The sequence below is a fragment of the Battus philenor genome, unplaced genomic scaffold (assembly GCF_028537555.1).
Source record: "Battus philenor isolate CCGP_79_NKW_IND1 unplaced genomic scaffold, ilBatPhil1.0.hap1 SCAF_3, whole genome shotgun sequence".
NCBI lineage: Eukaryota > Metazoa > Arthropoda > Insecta > Lepidoptera > Papilionidae > Battus > Battus philenor.
The window spans coordinates 3,750,539-3,769,110 of record NW_027181693.1 but is presented as its reverse complement, the minus strand read 5'-3'; the positions used below and the strand labels follow the sequence as shown (position 1 = coordinate 3,769,110).

General features: G+C 36.8%; 1 protein-coding gene across 2 annotated transcripts in view; it reads left to right on the top strand.

The window, feature by feature from the left end:
* LOC137927112 (protein bunched, class 2/F/G isoform-like) overlaps nt 1–18,572 on the top strand; it is a 156,181-nt gene that overhangs the window by 120,767 nt on the left and 16,842 nt on the right. For both annotated transcript variants that reach the window (XM_068770912.1, XM_068770911.1), the window contains one exon: nt 17,138–17,189. In XM_068770912.1, the coding sequence (XP_068627013.1) occupies nt 17,138–17,189 (52 nt within the window). The remainder of the gene's footprint in view (nt 1–17,137; nt 17,190–18,572) is intronic.

Below are 18,572 nucleotides of genomic sequence, written 5' to 3'. Positions count from 1 at the left end.
TATTCACAAACTGTTCCAATATACATTTATTAATTAGGTGTTGGAGGGTGTTTGACTTAACGAGAATTTGCAGATATCGTAACAGTCGGTACTTGGCAATTGCAATAATTAGGTGTAAATCTTACAGCAAGCTATAATTTTAATGGTGTGACATCATGCAATCGCTTGTAACGATCTTCTGGATTATTTCCAGAGGAATTTGTGAACTCTAGCTAGCTATGAGCATCACGTGGCACTCGTTGTGGGCCGACACCGCAAGTCACACGATGCCTCACGCCGACTCACCGCAAACATCGATATGGTCGGCCGTGTTCGGATTACGGCGCGCGGCGGGGTGGCCGGTGGTGAGGGCGGGCAGTCGCTCGCGCCGAGCCGCCCGCGCACGGCCGCCGCTCCCCGTCGCTCCCCGTCGCCGCCCTGAAGCCGTGCTACGTCCATGTTCTAGGTCAACACACTTATTCGCGTGTACTTGTTATCGCGCTCCCATTATCACATTAAGCCTATTTCGTTCGTGTATCGATCGATTTCACGGTCGGACGAAACGCAGTCTTGACTTTTACGAGTCGCGTGCGTGACCGGCAACGCGTGTGTCGCTCGTCGGATGACATCAGTTAGAGTCGCTCAGCCCGCTGGGAACAATAAATGCTCAGTGCCCGCGGCGTGGCCGGCTCGGACGCACGAGGACCTTCATGGAGGACGGACGGTGCGCGACGTGCGAGGCCCTGGGCCGTCGGAGCCTATCTAGTAAGCTGCTGCAGGTGGCGACGGCGCAAGCGCACATGAGAACGTGCTCGCACGCCTCGTCCCCTCCCGACCAAGTGCACAGCTCGGACCTGGCGGCGCGCGCCCTCGCTGCGAAAAGACGAAAGTCTATTGCGGGCTTTAAGCTCAACTTACCTCAAGACACGGCTCCAAAGTCAACAACTGTCGACGCGCCCAGATCGACTTTTGCACGCAGAAACACGTGGTGCTCGTAAGTTCCGTGCAATTAATTCTCATTCTAGGTTTGGCTTTTCCTTCTTTGGAAAAATGAAATCCTTGTAAATATCATTAATCTTACTCGTGAACATTATCGTTGATTATCGTACATGAAGTGCTTGTTATTATCTAGCATCGCTATCGGCATGTGATACGGTACAGATACCAGCAAGATCACTCATATCCTATGACTTATTTTATTTGAAAACGTTGCTTTAATCTAAGTTTTGATTATTAAAAATTGTTGCCATGGCAACGCGGTGTATAAGAAAAGGCACTATGTACTCGCAATTTTTTTATTATTTAAATGGTATTTAACTTTTATTTAATTGGTATAGCTGTACATGTTATAAGCTACTAATATTAAGCTAATATATAAGCTATAAATTACTATAGCCTATATTTTATGTGTCATAAATAATAATTTACTTTAAATATACGAACATTTGATTCAGTTTTCTTAGTAAGCTTACATTGTTTCGTTAAATGTTTTATTTTTGCGATCATGATCTGAATTTAGTCAACCGCAGCTAATGTTTATTAGTTCCGTTTTCAATTTCTTGCTATTTATTGGCTGAGCATTTGGCATCTATCGTCTCAAACACACAATGTCACAAGTTTTATTTCTATGTGGTACTCAATATTTTTGTAACGTAAATCCTACTGTAAAAACGTTAACAAATCTTTCATGGAACTGGAATGTGCGCATATACAATAAAGGTCCACGAGATATATTAGACCTTCTTTTTCTTAGTTTTAATCCAAAAATAAAAGTATGTTATTAAATAAATCTTATAGTATTCAAGAGTTTAGTTGATCGAAATGTGTGGAACTTGGTTTGTTGATTCATTTACATTATAGACATTGTAATGTTGTAATTGTTAAATACCATGTAAAACAGCACCTGTTGAGTTTCTGGGTGGCTCTTCTGATCTTATCAGATTACTGCTTACTGCTTATCATGTTAAATATAATAATAATCGACGATTCAAAAGTGCATGCAAATTCCTTAATAAAGACATTTTGAATTTGTAATTAATAGTTCATAGCTTTTAAAGACTACTTTAAAAATTATAGAATGCGATCTCGTTACTAATCTAGAGCCACTTAATCTGTATTGCATTGCCGTCGCACGACCTTAAACTAACGGAAATTTCAATTTATTCAACTTACATCTCATTGAGGCAATGAATGTAGCCAGGAACTTGTCACTTGAGACGGCTCCTTTCGGTTTTTGAACGCAATGAAAGCTCAGTTTGCTCTGCATATGCTAGAATTAAATTAAATAGAAGCCTTTATAGCTTGTACAAGAACAAATGTGAATATCTACAACAGACTGTATTGTTACCACGTATTATTTCATACTTTGTATATTAAAAGATCTTTTTACACCAAACTACTAAAAACTTATGTATGTACGAATAGCGTGATCAATTTTATGATCACAAAACAATTCGTTTGTTATTTTAAAAAAGAATCATACGTAAACAATACGAAGATACATTCTCGAAATATCAATGCAAAGTAGCGTAGCAGGTGAAGACAGAAGAAACAAACACTGGCGCCAGTCATTGTTAGTGTCCGATTGAAGTCCATATTTCTTCATCTAGATAAAAAAAATATATACGAAGAAGTTGTGATGTTAATTTGTTTTATATCAATTGCCCTCTTGATCTTGCTTGTGTACGCATGCAGTGCATGTATATAAACAAATACGTTGCCACTGTATGTAACACAAATGACAATTTGCAATAATTAGTTTTATTTTGCACAGAAAGTTACAAATAAACTTTAAATAAAACTACTTTGTGCAATTTAATTTTTTTTGTAATTTCAAGAATCTGCATATTACCATACAAATAAAGTGTTGTTATTTTATCATCAATAGTAATAAGCTAAAAGAGTATCCTTATAAAAATTTAACCTCCTATATAAAGATATAACTTATAAATATAATATTAAAATTCAATCACTAAGCATTTAATATCTGATCAAACTAAAACAATTTAGATTATGACAAACATCGGTACACACTGTTGGCCATAATTTAGGTAGCAAATGATAATATTCGTAAATACACTTTATTATTTTAAAGCTAAAATCGCTCCTTTTTAGTAAACACCGTAAGATTTATTTGATGAACTTAATAAACATTTTTTTTTGTATATTAAACAATGCTTGTATATATATTTTTAGTTTATTAAAAGAATTTTACAATTTTCGACATGACTTGTAGATAGTAGAAAAATATGTATATCGAGATAAAATTTCATTAAAATCTTATCGTACATGTTCGCTCATAAAGCGAGATTTAATTAAGATATGAAGGTATGAAGTACGTACATTAAACTAATTACATTATGGCTAGAAAAACATTAAAAATGATATTTGTCTACATCCTGTAGGAAAATATAATAATACAGAATTACTTCCAAGATTCTCAGAAAGATTATGTAAGGGTTAAGTAATATCTCTTTAACAGTCTTAAGACTCGATTAGACGAGCAGTAATAGCTTAGTGGATAATAATGACTTACGATCAAAGATTTCAATTCCGGCAAACGTAAACACATCAGTATATCCCAGTACAAAATCCTAAAGATATATGATATCCGCTAACTCGTATTGGGCGAATGGTGAATTACATTCCCAAGTCTCTTAGGGGGCTTGTGTCCCAACAGTGGGAATATTATAATACTAATAATTCTAGGTAGAACTCATTTTTAGCCTGTTACGCTTGTTAACGTGATCTTCAGCACGCGGATATACAGCTTTTGCTCCTTCATCAGGTCATTATCTTCATCATCGTTTTAGCCAAAGGACGACCACTGCTAAGCATAGGCTTCTCCCATATTTGTTATAAGTTGGAAGCGGATTATATCATGTTTTCCCAACAACCTTAATAAGGTCGTATGGTTCAGCTGTCCTACACTTCGTTTGCCGGTTCGAGGTCTCTACTCCAAAACCATAAGCCCCTTTAAATGTATTAATGTAATATCAACAGAGAGAACATCACAAAGCTGATAATGCTAGGCTAGACTCGATACAAAGCCTGTGGCTTCGTTTACGTGATCCTCGGCACGCGAGCAACCAGCCTTTGTCCCTTATCACAGCAGTGTATTAATGTAATGACGTCAGCGCATCTACGTTGCGTATTATTGTACCTGTCATTAGTATTGATTCCGGTTATTATCTGTTTTTTACTCGATAATGCTATAACAAAGATAATTTCTTTGTAATTGCAGTAAGCGGCAAAAACCACATAATCTCTTCTACCTTTTTTGTTTGTAGCAATCAAACATATGACGTCATCCACGATACATGCTACTGCGTACAAAGCTGTTTCTTATATGTAGTTTATAATTAAAGGGATATTTATAAAGATTTTTTTGTTTTTGCGTTGGCGGCGAGTAATAACTAAAGTAATGATACATAATTTGGTCAGTCGTTTTAGAAAAACAGGTTTAATGATAACATTCAAACTCATCAAATATTGTCGATACCAGGTTAACATATAAAGCAGGCAGCCGCTTACCAGGTTAGGTTTCCGTTTATTTTAAAGACTCCTAAGGTTCCTATGACCATTTGACATTTTTAATTATTGCAGTTAGGAGTTATAAGTGTAGTAACAGAAGCGTCATTGGCAATTATCTTTATCTATCTCTATTTTAATTAATATGAAAGATGTAAATGAGAGATGATGATTTCAAGTAAGTCAAGATAACTTTAATTAAGAAGCTATAATTTTGATTTTATGCCCTCTGTTGGAAACTAATCGTCGCCATGGTATAAATGGAGAAATCGGTTATCGGTAAACACGGGCCGTAATAATGAAATACTTTTTAGAAAGTTTTCAACATCAATCTTAAGCTCTGTGTCGAAATTAGAGGTTTAATAATAATTTGTTTCGATTGATGTCGAGTGTACATTTCTGGCATACGACTCTGTAATGGATTTTAAATACACGATTGTTTGACAATAATTGCCATCGCAACTGTGTTTTATAAAATATTTCTCACTCTCTTTAAGAATCAAGACGAATTTAAAGCATTGTTATGTAATTTAATTTTTAGTATTTATGATTACGGTTAATAATTTATTACATAGTGTCTCGCATGAAAAGCAAAACCCACTGTCTTTGCATTGTGATGTATAAAACAAATGAACAGACAAGTCTATTCAAACTCCATGGGGTGTTGTTAAACAAAAAAAAAAGTATCGAGATCACACAAAATATTCTATTTTTTTCAAATCACTGTTATCATAACAGTAAGACGTCCACTGCTGGAGTTACATCCTAGTATTGGCCTCTCCCATAGACTCCTTAAGAGCCAGGTTGGAAGCGGCCTGCATCCAGCGTCTGTCCTGAGATTCTTAAAGAAGTAATCAAATTACTTTATCCTGCCCTTGTTAAGCATCGACTGGGCTTAGTGTTATTAATATCTTTCTACTGTGCATCTCACCGGAAGTGCCATCGGAAAGTTTTGTAAGACGAGTTTATATTTAATCCCACCGGACAGTTCAACGGTACCGTTAAATCTATTATGACTGTGCTTATAAATTTAATTTTCATTAGCTTCTTGGTCGTCATGTATAATTATATTTATCAGTACTGACAGCGTCCACAGACGAGCGCGCTCCGGTTTGAATTCTCGCGGTTCTGTACATTAATTTCCGTTCTCTATATCCTCATTAGCAATTTGATCATTGTGTTGCATTCTGTCCTATTATTCGTAACTGTTTTTATCGTGAAAAAGCGGGCATTTACTGACTGATTGATATGGATGGCATAACATTGAGCTTTGTAATAGGCTCTCTTTTCCCATATTACCGTTTTCACAAATTTGTATACAAGGTAATTGGTTATGGATTTAAAAGCTTTAAATGGGTAAATACAGGTTATTTTTATTATATGTTGGTTAATTAGGATTAGAAATTTTCAAAGTAAGGAGGGATTAAAAGAAATCGAAGAAGTTGCGATACCTTTTGGCGTCATAAGGAACGATATTAATTTGCATATACGGGACAATTAGTTATAGTTATGAAAGCATTAAACACGTGTGTCATTCACTTGTCAGTAAAAAAGCTTCAACGCTTTTACAATTATTTCCAATCAGCATGTGTAAAGCACAACAGGTGATCACGTTAATATATATAATAATAGTTTATTTTTTAGAACGCGGACAAGCCAACACCTAGCACTAGTAGTAAATAGCCTGCAGATACAGTTAACAATACTTAATTTTAGTACATACTAAAATATTTTAAATTACTACATAGTAATCGGGATTTTGAAAACACATTTTCTTACTATATTATCTATAGGTTGCTTATTATTTTTTAAACCATTGATTTTTCGATAGCGTGCACCATACAATAATTATATATGCAAATGAACTATACATTCATCTTTTACCCATATCCAATCATTATAAATAAAATGTAACCCATAACAGCTGTACTTGGAAGATACTAAGACAGTATTCACCAGTATTAAGGTACTAATGCGTGCCTAGAATGAATCAAAAGGGTGTAATTAAATCTACAAGAAAGAACCTTAATTCGTTCGTAGGCAGTTATTGCCGCGTGTTGTTGCGGATGATTACCTTTGCCCTTCAGTGTGATAAATTAATAAAATATGCATCATTTTATCTAGCTGTGTAAATATGCCACAATCTATTATAATTAGCCCTTAGGTGCCGGACCTTGAATGCATCATTAGCTGAGCACGTGCACCGTTAACAGCATGTAGTTGATGTTGTGATGATGTCACCGGATGGAAAGGAACAAAGCTCGCCGCTCGTAGAGTGTCATAAAGCGCGGCCATTAGCGTTTGCAACACATCAACAGCACGTACGTTACGTGATCATAACACGCCGCTCCATCGCTTTACAGCTATTTGTTTTCTTTCGCCGGCGAAAATTTTATGATCAATTACTTTATCGCAACACCTTGCGGAAAGTCTACAATTTGTTTACATTCGTCCAACAATTTAATTGAATTTTCTGATTTGGAGGCGGCATTTATACATTATTTATATTTATTAACGTTGATGCCGAAAGGTTCTCTAGTGCTGACCACGAGCCGGTTGACTGCGGCGTGGGTAGACCTCCATGTTGAATGCGGGCAGCGCCAGACCCGTCATCATGGCGATCTTTTAGGGGAGGCCTATGCTTTCTTGTCGGCGTCTGTCCGCTGTCATGATTATGATGATTTATTATTTCACCTTCATTTTCTCCAGCCCATTACACACGTTGTCATATTGAAGAGTAGTTTTTTTTTTTTTTTTTGTAAAAACATAATAATCTTTAAGCTTTATTCGTTTCTTTATACACAGTTTCCATTTCAAATTGTTAGCTAAGTTATTCAGAGTGCTGAGATATAAAGCAAGCATTGTTCAAGTTCCACGTGTGACTCGAGTATTCTTACTTTCAAAATATTTGATGCCAAAATATTACCTATCTTTCACGCTTACTTAACTGACCACAACCAGCAGGCATGTTTTCGACTGTCAAATCAGTTTAAATCTTTTTTAACACAAAAGGATTACTATTGTAAAAATAATATAGTCCAATCGTTATCATCATCATGTCGACAGACAGACGCTCACTGCTAGATATAAGCCTACTACAAAGATCGCCACTACAATAAGTCTTACGCATCCAGCTTTTGCGCGACCTTGACTACGTCGTCGGTCCAACAAGTAGGAAGCCAGTACAAACGGTGCGCACTACTTGTCAACACATTAAACGACTAACACAACGTCCGCGCTCTAGTCCGTCCGTATTTAAAGCGTCAAGGCTATCACAATTTATATAATTTAACCGCAAACCGCTGCGTCCAGCGCTAATGCCGCCCAGTGTCGTGTGTCCGCGGCGTCGCAGGTGGACACACTCACATCGCGGAAACTAAATATATGCACGCCGAATTGTTTACGAACACGCGTCCGTTACGAAATTATCTCTACTTTTATTATGTTCACCGACCCGGGCACACATGTAACGCGTTTCGTAACGCGGGGTTTTTGCGAGATGCCATAATTTACTGTTCTCATCTTGCAAGAAGTTGGCATTAGGAAAACTTATGCGTTGTAATATGTAAAACACTTCATTAGTTTTGCCATAGTTCGACAATATTGTTAATTTAAAGGATTTATTATAAGTGTAAAAGCTTTGAAGTGGTGAATTTATAGAATTAAACGCGCTTAAAACTCAGACTTTTTTCTGCTCTTTTTATCTATTACACAGTAGCAGGACAATTCATTTCCAAATTTTATCATCACCTAAAAATCATTCAGACTATAACAGGATTTTTTTGCAAATACTGCTAAATGACCTCCTTGGTTTTCACTTTATTATTATTACTTAAAGCATAATTTAGAGACATTAACATTATATTTTAAAAATAAGGCGTGGTCTAAACAAGTGAAACTTTCATTTTTTTAATATTTAAATTAAGGGTAAAAGGCAGATTGATTGGTAATTAAATAACTACCGGTCGACCCACTGAACTGTGAAAATTTGGGACAGCTGCACTACTATAAATACATAAAAATAGAAAGGAAAGAAAATATATACTTTAAAAAAGTCTCATCGTCTAGGAAGTTAAACGATTTTGTCATGATATTTTTAAATATACAAGACTCACTGTTACATTTTGTATATAGAATTTAATTGCCCGTAAGTCACCCGTTTCAACACTCGGGGCGTCAACATTTCAATAAACCTATCGGGAGAGGTGGCACCCTGAGTTCTTCAAGTCGCATAACAATATTACGAGCGAAATCTTATCAACCTTGAACTACAGCCAACAAAGTTGCTGTAACAACTCATGTACCGCTTTGTTTTGAACCTTTTCAACATCTTTTTAAGAGGAATTTTATCTACGCTGAGTAAAGTATGAAGTCGCTATTGTACGTATTATAAAGAATTATAGTCCCAAATCAATATGGGTTCATTTTAAATTTATTTGAATTAAAAAATGTAACACAATAATTTGTTCACGTGTCACGTGGTCTACCTAACATTCTATCAAATAAAGTTCATTTGACACTAATTTCATGACGTACTCAAATGATCACTATGAGTTATTGAAAGAGAAAAATGATGTAGTTTAATAAATACCTAATATCAGTTAACCCTTGAGTTGTGGCGAGAAATAATGCAAATCGCTGAAAAACCCCATATACATTAAAATATATATGTTAAAACGTTATTTACAACATAAATTATACACGTACAGTATAATAGTTCACATACTCGTGGGTACAAAATGGCAATAGCCTCTCAGATAACGTTTAATTTATTATGTTGAATTATTTAATAATAAACTCGCAGCCTGTTAATATGATAATTTGTTTGCAGAACTTGGTTAAATGTATAGTACAATAATTATACAAATCCTTACTCGGGAGATTAAAAATATTCAAAGACTGCAAACACACGTAATGGGACTGATTTTCTTAAAATTTGTCTTTCATGTATTTAGAAGAATAATCTTAATAAACCTTAACTAATAAGAGGGACTTTTGCAGTCGGAAGTAGTTACCAAATGAAAAATGGTGGTCGAACTTGCGAATATCGAATATAAACCGAATGGAACTATTGAGAAAGCGACGAAATCAACAGAGAATTTTATGAGATGAGTCGGTATTACATTTTTTTAGTGGCTAAAATTCAAATAGTTGTATCCTTGTTACCTTTCACAGGTTTTCTATTCAACTGAAGCTTTTTGGATGTCTATATATTTTAAAGTTTCGTATCTATTTTTTTTCTCAGCTGAATAAAGATTTTGTAAACTTTAAAGAGAGACTTCGCGTGAACGTTTGAAATACAATGTTTATAAAGCACACAACAACAAAAAATATTGTTTCGTATACTAACATGAATTTTTAAGCAAAGCAATCGTACTCATTTCATTCAGTAGTCCTAAGCATTGATATAAATACACTTGTACTATTCTTCAGGGCATCTTCTGATGGCTTCATTGCGTTTACCTAATGAACACTGAAGCCCAAGCCAACAAATCCGTTTAGGTATTTTGCGCCCTGATGACGTCGTTAGTCGGCATATCATATCAGTGCTAAAAGACTTAAAACCCCATGAATGCGGCAAAGTGGAATACATTACAATACTTTTTACATAAGCCTTATTACCTCTTTTCTTTGTAAAGCCTCACTGGCTCAACGTCGAGCGTGAAATGTTACCCTCGACCTTGCTTGGCCTTGAAATAGAGTGCGGTGAGGAAATGAAACTAGAGACAATTATTAGTAACGAGAAGTTGCGGCACAGATCTGAAGAGTTGATGCCTTTATAATAAATGCAAATGCGTGGATTGTTGAAAAAAAAATTAGTAATAAATGTGTCTTAATATTTACGAAAGTATTGACATAATTATGGAATTTACTGTTTATTTTCTGCAGTACACAAAAATGTCGCATTAATTTTCACTTACTTTAGAAGTGATGTGATGTGATTTATCAATCTAAGCAATATTTAGGCGCTACAATTCTTGATTTCTCCTTTTGTTAGATTTGTTAGTCAAAAACGATCGTGAACATAATTTTCTTTAAAAGTAATTTCACGGAATACGTTCAAATGATTGCTACTTACCGACGAGCACCGCCCATTAGGGCGAATAATAATACATTCATACGAGTTTTAAGTTGTGGGGTTAGTTTTCAGCCCTTTCAAAAGGATGGAATCTTCCAGAAACAATACGAGGAAACATTGACTGTAATAGAAGCGATTGTTCTTTGATGACACTCATGTAGTCTAGCCGTCTCATTGGCAATAATGCCTCATTGAGAGCGAGTCGCATGCCAGTCGAACGCTGCAATTCATGTCGCGATCGTTAAGTTTCCCTCTGCAATTTAAAGGGTTACTTACATTACTTATAGTTACATTATTTTTAATGTTACCAAAAGTTCTTTCGTTATGAAAAGAAAGTACTTGTAATTTGGCTTGATCACTAAAATCGAAATAAAAGTATATTTATACATTGTGTTAGAGTCCGCGCTTTACGTATCCAACGTTATGGTTGTGCACAGATCAATTTCTTATTCTTTGATCGTCCTATTTTATCCTGTATTGGTCGAAAACCCTAACTACCTGGGATTCTACGAAATCAAAAAGGTGAAAGGTATTCAAGAAATCGACAGAAAATAGTTACAAAGTATATCTAAAACGGTAAAGAAATCTGAGGAATTGTTTAAACATCGTTTAACAAGAAAATCATAGGTTTTTGATTTGATTAAGGTTATCGTTAACGACGAAGATGAAAACAATTTGTATTCCGAATCCAAGAGCCTTTGTTTCTGTTTTATTTGTCGGTTAATAATGCAACCACAGCGTTGGACTTGCTGCAAAACTAAGCGGCGTCTGTTTTCATCGGTTTATTCTCTCAAGACTAACAAAAAATCTGGTCAGCCTTGAACCTAAACGATAGAGTGATACAAAGCGAACTGTGGCGGCATCCATTGCGCGTTTCGATTGCTACGAATTGACTCGCTCTAAAGTGCGACGGTCGGGTGTGTCGCAAAAGCGTTGCCTAGGTGTTTCAAGGCGCCATCGTAACCCCGTAGTAGAGGCAGCGGCGTGCGCGCGCCACTTGCTCGCATCCCCTCCCGCGCGAGCCGGCGCTGGGCCCAGTTCGCCGCAACGCGTCGCCCCGGTCGCCCGCGCCACCACGCCGCCCGGTGCACTGCAACTCCACCTCCGACACGCACAACGCTCGCGGCACACAAAACATCACAACGGCCCCGCTCAACCCGACGCCCGGGACCCGCAGGTCCCGCCTCGCGCCGCCGCAAGGCCAGCTGGGCACCATGCAAACCAAACTTATCAGTGGGACCTACTCGTCAATCATGAACAAACAGGATTTGCTCAGAGAAGTCGTTGTCAAGTACATCGATTACTTCTATCCAGTGTGAGTACAGCCTTTCCGCATTCACCTTTGTTTCTACTCTATGGCGCAATGCAGACTCGTCTGTACCATTTCGTTTATATATCGCGATAATATTGAGACGCCTCTAAAGCCACTAAAGTTTAACTAATTACCGAACCGGTAAGTCGGTGAAGGTTTCACGGCGACGTGTTCCGACTGCAGCCAGACGAACGGTTGCCATTGGCTGACGTCAGCGCCGCCTATTGAACCTAGGCGTCTCTATCGCCTGACTGCTGCTGTATCGATCCGCTGCACTAAACACTAAATCTTCTACATATAATATCATATCTTATATGTCTCCCTCGCGAGTGTTGACCTCGAAAAGCTCCGCCCGCTGCGACATTGATCTTCATTCGTTTGAAGTTTTCTGCGACGTACATATACGCTTACTTTCCCTAAAAGCCTTCGCCCCGATTATATTTACAATGTTAATTTTTAGGACTAAAATTTGTATCATGTAAATTTAATAAACTTACATCACTTATAAATTGATAAATTCTTGATAGTCGTCGAAGCACGCGAATAATAAATACTTTCTACTAAAAAGCTGACATACCTGTTTTTCGCCTCATATGCATAAAAAGAATTATCTGAATACGATTGCTTTCATTTAAAAACCTTAATATCGGTCATAAGACATTGGTTGCTACCGATTCAGCTTTTAATTAAACCATTCATAACTGATTCTGGCTTTATTAAATCTCAGGGAAAGCACCGTTGCGTGACAGTTTCGCGTGACCAGGACCCGCAAAACGTAACTCCATACGGCGTGTTCATGTGTCCCACCGACAATGTCCTTTGCGCCCGATTGCTCTGCGGCGATGCGATCGCCATGTTTAGTACAGCTACTCGCAACTACCTAGTTGCGTAGCATAGCTAAAGCATTTATAACACAGCTATTCTCAGGATATTATTTATCCGTTTTGTGATAAATACAATAGTAGCAAATTTTGCTGTTGGGCTCTTTTGTCTTATGATCACGTCAACTTTAATATATCTAAAACTCGACTAAGCTACTCACCCGCGTACTGTGTCGATTTGCCTTCAACGACCTCGGTACTTGGCAGCCCGTTCGCTTCGAGATAACTAACTGTATACGCTTTTCACTGCACAGCAACGATATCGTTATTTATTGGTTTACATATTAATTTGTATTTAATCATATGTTCTTCGCTTCGACTACGAAATCAATAATTTCAAATCAACCCTTATTGATTTTAGTGCTAGGTTTATACATATGATTGGTTATAGCTGTGAAAACTTTAAAGGGGTGTGAATGTATAGCTCATTCACTCACTGCATAGCGAGAATATATTATATCACATTATTTTTATTGGAATGATAGTCGGAACGATAGGCCCAATATCTTCTGGCAGGCCTAAGGGACATTAATGAATTTTAATAAGTAGTAAATCTAAATTTTGATAAAAAAGATTCTTATTTTTATCTCTTATATTTATTTCTTATTTTATACATTTATATTTTAATCGTTATCTTATTTATTACTTCTTAAACCATTCATTTTTTTGATAGATTGTACCGTACCGTACGTCAATAGACAACATATGAGCTACTACTACACAGCCCTTTAAAATTTTACAATTATAACCAATCATCCAGTATATGGCGCACGAAAAGTGGTCAAATAACCCGTCACAATATAAAGGGCGCATGAGTAATTCAGTTACTAAATTTTGATGAACATGCAGTTTTATTTCGTGACCTTTGTTTTCTATGTGCTATTGTTTCGTATACACAATTGTGTGATTCATGATAATCATTGGATATGTATGGAAGTTTTTAAACGATTGTTTGTTTTGTGAATAAATTATTACAAAATACTGAAGATCGTATTGTATTGCATGCATAATTGTAACAAATGTAAAGTATGAAATATTAATTTTTAAACATTTATGTTATATTATACTGACTCTTTAAGTCGGCTGGAACCATACAGTTTAGAGACTTGAAATTTACTGAGAATGTTCCTTTTACCGAGTAGATGTCAGCTAAGAATGGATCTTGTGATATTCCATTGAGTTGAGAATGCGTTTATTAAAACTATGCCAATTTTTATCTACAGCGCTAACAGGTATAAAACTGAGCCAGAATAGTTATTTTCGTCATGTTAAAAATTATCAAGAATGAATTTTAAAATAACAACTACAAAAGCTAGTGCGGGCCACGCGAAGCGGACGGGGAACGTCTAATATAGGGGTTGATTGGTTATACGTGTAAAAACTATAAAGCAAAAATCAGGCGTACATTTTTATATTGAAGAGCGACAGGCCAATAAGTTCAATTAACAACAATAATTGATTTTGATTTTTACTAATCTTAATTTTGTTAACGTAAAAAGGATATACATTGACAGCAAATGAGCTACACATTTGTCACTAAAAGTTTTTACACCTACAATCAATCATCCCTGTACACAAGATATATATGCGCCCGCGCTCCCTATTAAATCTTATTATATGTTACAGAATGATTTCAACGCCCGTAGCCGAATTCTATTATGAGGTCGATGTTATTCTGGACTTGATCCAGTCATCATAAGCGAACGTAAACACCTCGATAAATTATTTAATGTTTCCATTCTGTCATCATACTTCTTTTGGCATCTTTAGACGCTATTTTTACATTTACAAAATGATATAAATTTTTAAAGCACATTTTTAACTTGTACACCGTCAATGCTTTTATTGCAATTGTCATAAGCTATTTCAGTCAAAAGCCAGTACAGTGAACCAAATGTATACAGAACCACTCTATATCTTGTTTGTGTTTTGTGTTATTCAAAGAGATGCAGTTCTTTGAACTTTTCAGCGCAGGTTAGCAGCGATAGCGGTTCTTTGTTCAGCTGGTTTCTACTCAACACTACTAAATAGAATCCCTTGTTCTGTTGTGAAGGATGCACGTGCGTCGCAATTACACCCTTATCTTAACCTTTGTTTGCCGGCATCTCATATTTACAAAACGTCTCACAGTGGGCACTACTAGTTCGCTGCTTAAACTTTTGCCTTGCACGTGACAATACTCTGGGAATTTATTTCAAGAGTTATAATATTTTATCTTGTAATCATGTCGCCCTGTGTCTGAAATATAGCAAATCTGTTCCAAGGATGACTTTCTCAAGCACTTTGTCGCTAGATATCCCGATGTTGGACGTTCGTTAACTCGACCACCTGGAGATATATTGGGCAACAAATGTTCTCTCACGTATTTCTCTTGAAAGTCACGCCAGTCAAGTTTTTATAGCTCGTATAATTTCGCAAAGACTGATGAATTTGAAAGGATTTTAATTTGCGTGGTTTTCGATTTCAACAGAACATGAGAACAAATGTGATTCAATTTAATTTATAATGGCCTTTATTCAACTAATGCACTTAATCATTCTTCTTGTTTTATTTCATTTGACAGCAGGGTCAAAATTAAATAGCATTCTTGCAAAAGTCACATTTGAAATCACATTTTGTTATTACGTCTTCGTTCTGTCGATTATATTTTAAAAAGGAGGCTTGTAATCTTCAAAAATATCGTTAACGAAACTCTGCTTTTCTGATCGAGTTTCCCTCGCCTCGATAAGCTGTCAACATCTTACGTAACATCAATACTCAATTTGCTTACTTCCAGCGAGAGAAAGTTGCTTTTTTCTTTTAATGTCGCCTTATAAATTTAAAATCAATACACCGAACACTAAGTTGTACGGTCATGTACTGTCTCATTATGTTGCGGCTTACACGATGATCCCGAATCGGAGGTTGTGCAGCGAGCCGTGAGCCGTTATTTAATATCTGAGAGTGCAGTAATGGACTGGTCGAAATCGATCCGCGAGCTCGCCGTCGCTCCAACCGACGCTGCTCTGCTCACCTCATTGACGCGACACGGAATCCGAGGCCGGAGAAAGTCAAGTACGCGGCCGTACGTCGTGCCACATACTGGCTACCGGATGATTACGGGGAAGATTGTATCATAATGGATAAGTCCGGCAATAGTCCGCTGTAACTGCGTCTCGGCCTGACGCTAAGTAGACTGTATCGTCACTCGCAGCCGGCGCGTGTTGAAACAACGCGTGCTCCACATCAATCATTGTTTTGTTCAATTTCAATTCTCGAACCGTTTAATTTGATAAAATTGTTGAGAACATCTGTAACAAAATTAAAAATTAGAGTTGCTCGTTTTTTTAATTAGATTCTTACTTCATTTGAGCGTTTCATAATTTTGTATATTGAATAATCAGCTCTATTTTATGAAAAGTATATGTACATTCGTGTGACCTACTAGTTCGATGTAGAAACATATATTGCTTTAGTCTTATAAATAACGTTTTAATTAACGTAATCATCCATCCAGCAATCGCTGGACATTTACCCTTGAGCCGTCCGTCTAAGTATATATACATTTAAGCAATCATTAATGGCTATGGTGTTTTGATGCAACTCCCTTTCACATTACAAAACATACTTGTACGCAAATGCATTCCACGGCAATTAACTAAGGCGCAGATTTCTTATGGCTTTTATAATCATGAATACATTCGATAAGGCTTATTATACACGCATTCCGATTAAAAATTTTTCGGTCCGCACCTGTACTCGACACCTACACGTATCGATGAAAAGTCATTCCATTCGTCAACGCTTAATCGATTTACCTCGTAACGCGTAATATCGACGAAAGCGAATTTTTGTTCCGGACAGCGGATGTGACCTTGCATATTCGAACCGTACAATTTTATGATTTCATCAATAATATAATTATGACGCATACACGATGTTTAATGTTTACGCATATTTCCTATCTATAAATTCGTACATGATTTGAATACAATTCTGTGAACAAATCATCATCATACCAGGCCATAGTCGCCCGCTGTAAGGCGTAGACCTCCCCGAAAGATTGACATGATGACCGGACCTGCGCTGCTCGCAATCAGTGACTTCCTGCCACCTTGAGTATGTCTCTCGTCGGTCAACCTATTTAGCGGCATACCCACTAGGTGATCCGCGAATCAAACCTTTTTACATTTTTACAATCCAATGAAAGCTGATATAAATTCCACATAAAAATTTGGCAACTTCATGTTAATATTTGTGTATGTTGAATATTTATAGCAAGAAACTACCGTATTTATGAAAATTCACAGCATTCACGAAAGAAACTGTACCTTGTACTTTTCGTATCGCTAATTGAAATCTTCTCATTGTTCACAGCGCGTCGGGTACTAGCGCCGTGGCAATCGACAACAAGATCGAGCAAGCTATGGTAAGTGCACTACGTTTGCTAGTTTCACATCCTTTGTTTACAATAATCCGCTTCCATTGGACAGCCCCTGAGGAACCAACGGGTTGATGGAACACTGACTTAATATTCAAGATACAGATAGTCCGTGACTTTAGCGTGACCTACAACTCTCTGTTCCTGTTTACGTCCATCGGCGAGTTAATGTTTATGCTACAGTTTATGAGTAATTTAAACAATACCGGACACTTTAGCTAAATTTCCTTATTCTTATTTATTTTATTCCTATATATTATTAGGTTTATATTTATTACTATGTTTATTTAACACTCTTGATTTTACACGTTAGAAAAGAAACATATATATGCGTAATTAATATGAAAAAAATGCACAACAGGCGGTCTTACCGGTCAGGCAATATCTTACAGACAATAATAGTTTGGAAATTGTGGAAGGATAAGTAGCGGATAGTTAATAAATAAATATAAATAAAAGACTCATTACGATATCTGTGAAACCATATGCTGGAAGACTGGAAATTTGTATGAATGTCCCTTTTGCCGAATAGACGTTAGCTAAGAACGAAAGTAACAAAACTCCATCCCGAAGTCGGGCGGAAAGTGCGTTCATTAAAAAATACTAAAACTTGGCCACACTGTTTTTGGTTTATTAAAAATTACCAAGAAATTTTATAAAATGCTTACAAAAGGCAGTGCGGGCAACACGATGCGGACATTCGATAGCCAGTATATATACGCTACATGATTATGAAAAGCAAAGTTATAATTAATAGGCATTTTGTATAACTGCTGTATGTATCCTAGTTCTGCAAGGAAATACTGGTGTAAGGAAGTACTAATACATACTGTCTCAGAATCTCGACTCGTAAAACATAAAGAATGGAGATAATATTAACTGAAGGATAATACCTTATACGCTATACTATGCATATTGACAAGAATAATTAAGTTTGATTTCATGTGGTTAGACAGTTTGTTGGCGCCAAGTTTAAAATTTAAAGGCAACAACACGTGCATTAATTTTGCAGATTAAATAATCACATTGTGTTATGCATACGAGATAACGCGATCAGGCCCTTGGCTGTCAAATATATAAATAATTTTGTGAGCATCCGTCGTTCACCCGGGTGGACGGTGGTGGTCGTTATACTGGAGAATAGTAGCCCCCAGCGCGTATTAATATTACACCGACACCTAAACAGTAATCAGACAATATGTTGTTAATGCAAAGTAAACGCATTGCACAGGAAGATTAAGGATGCGGGTGAGGTCTCTTGGACAGTGTAGGCGCTCTCTATAAGGATCGAGCAGCGCGCTGGAATATACGACCGCAACCGCGCTACGGTGTTTACGACGTCATGCGCACTTAAATATTCAGCCGTGAAAA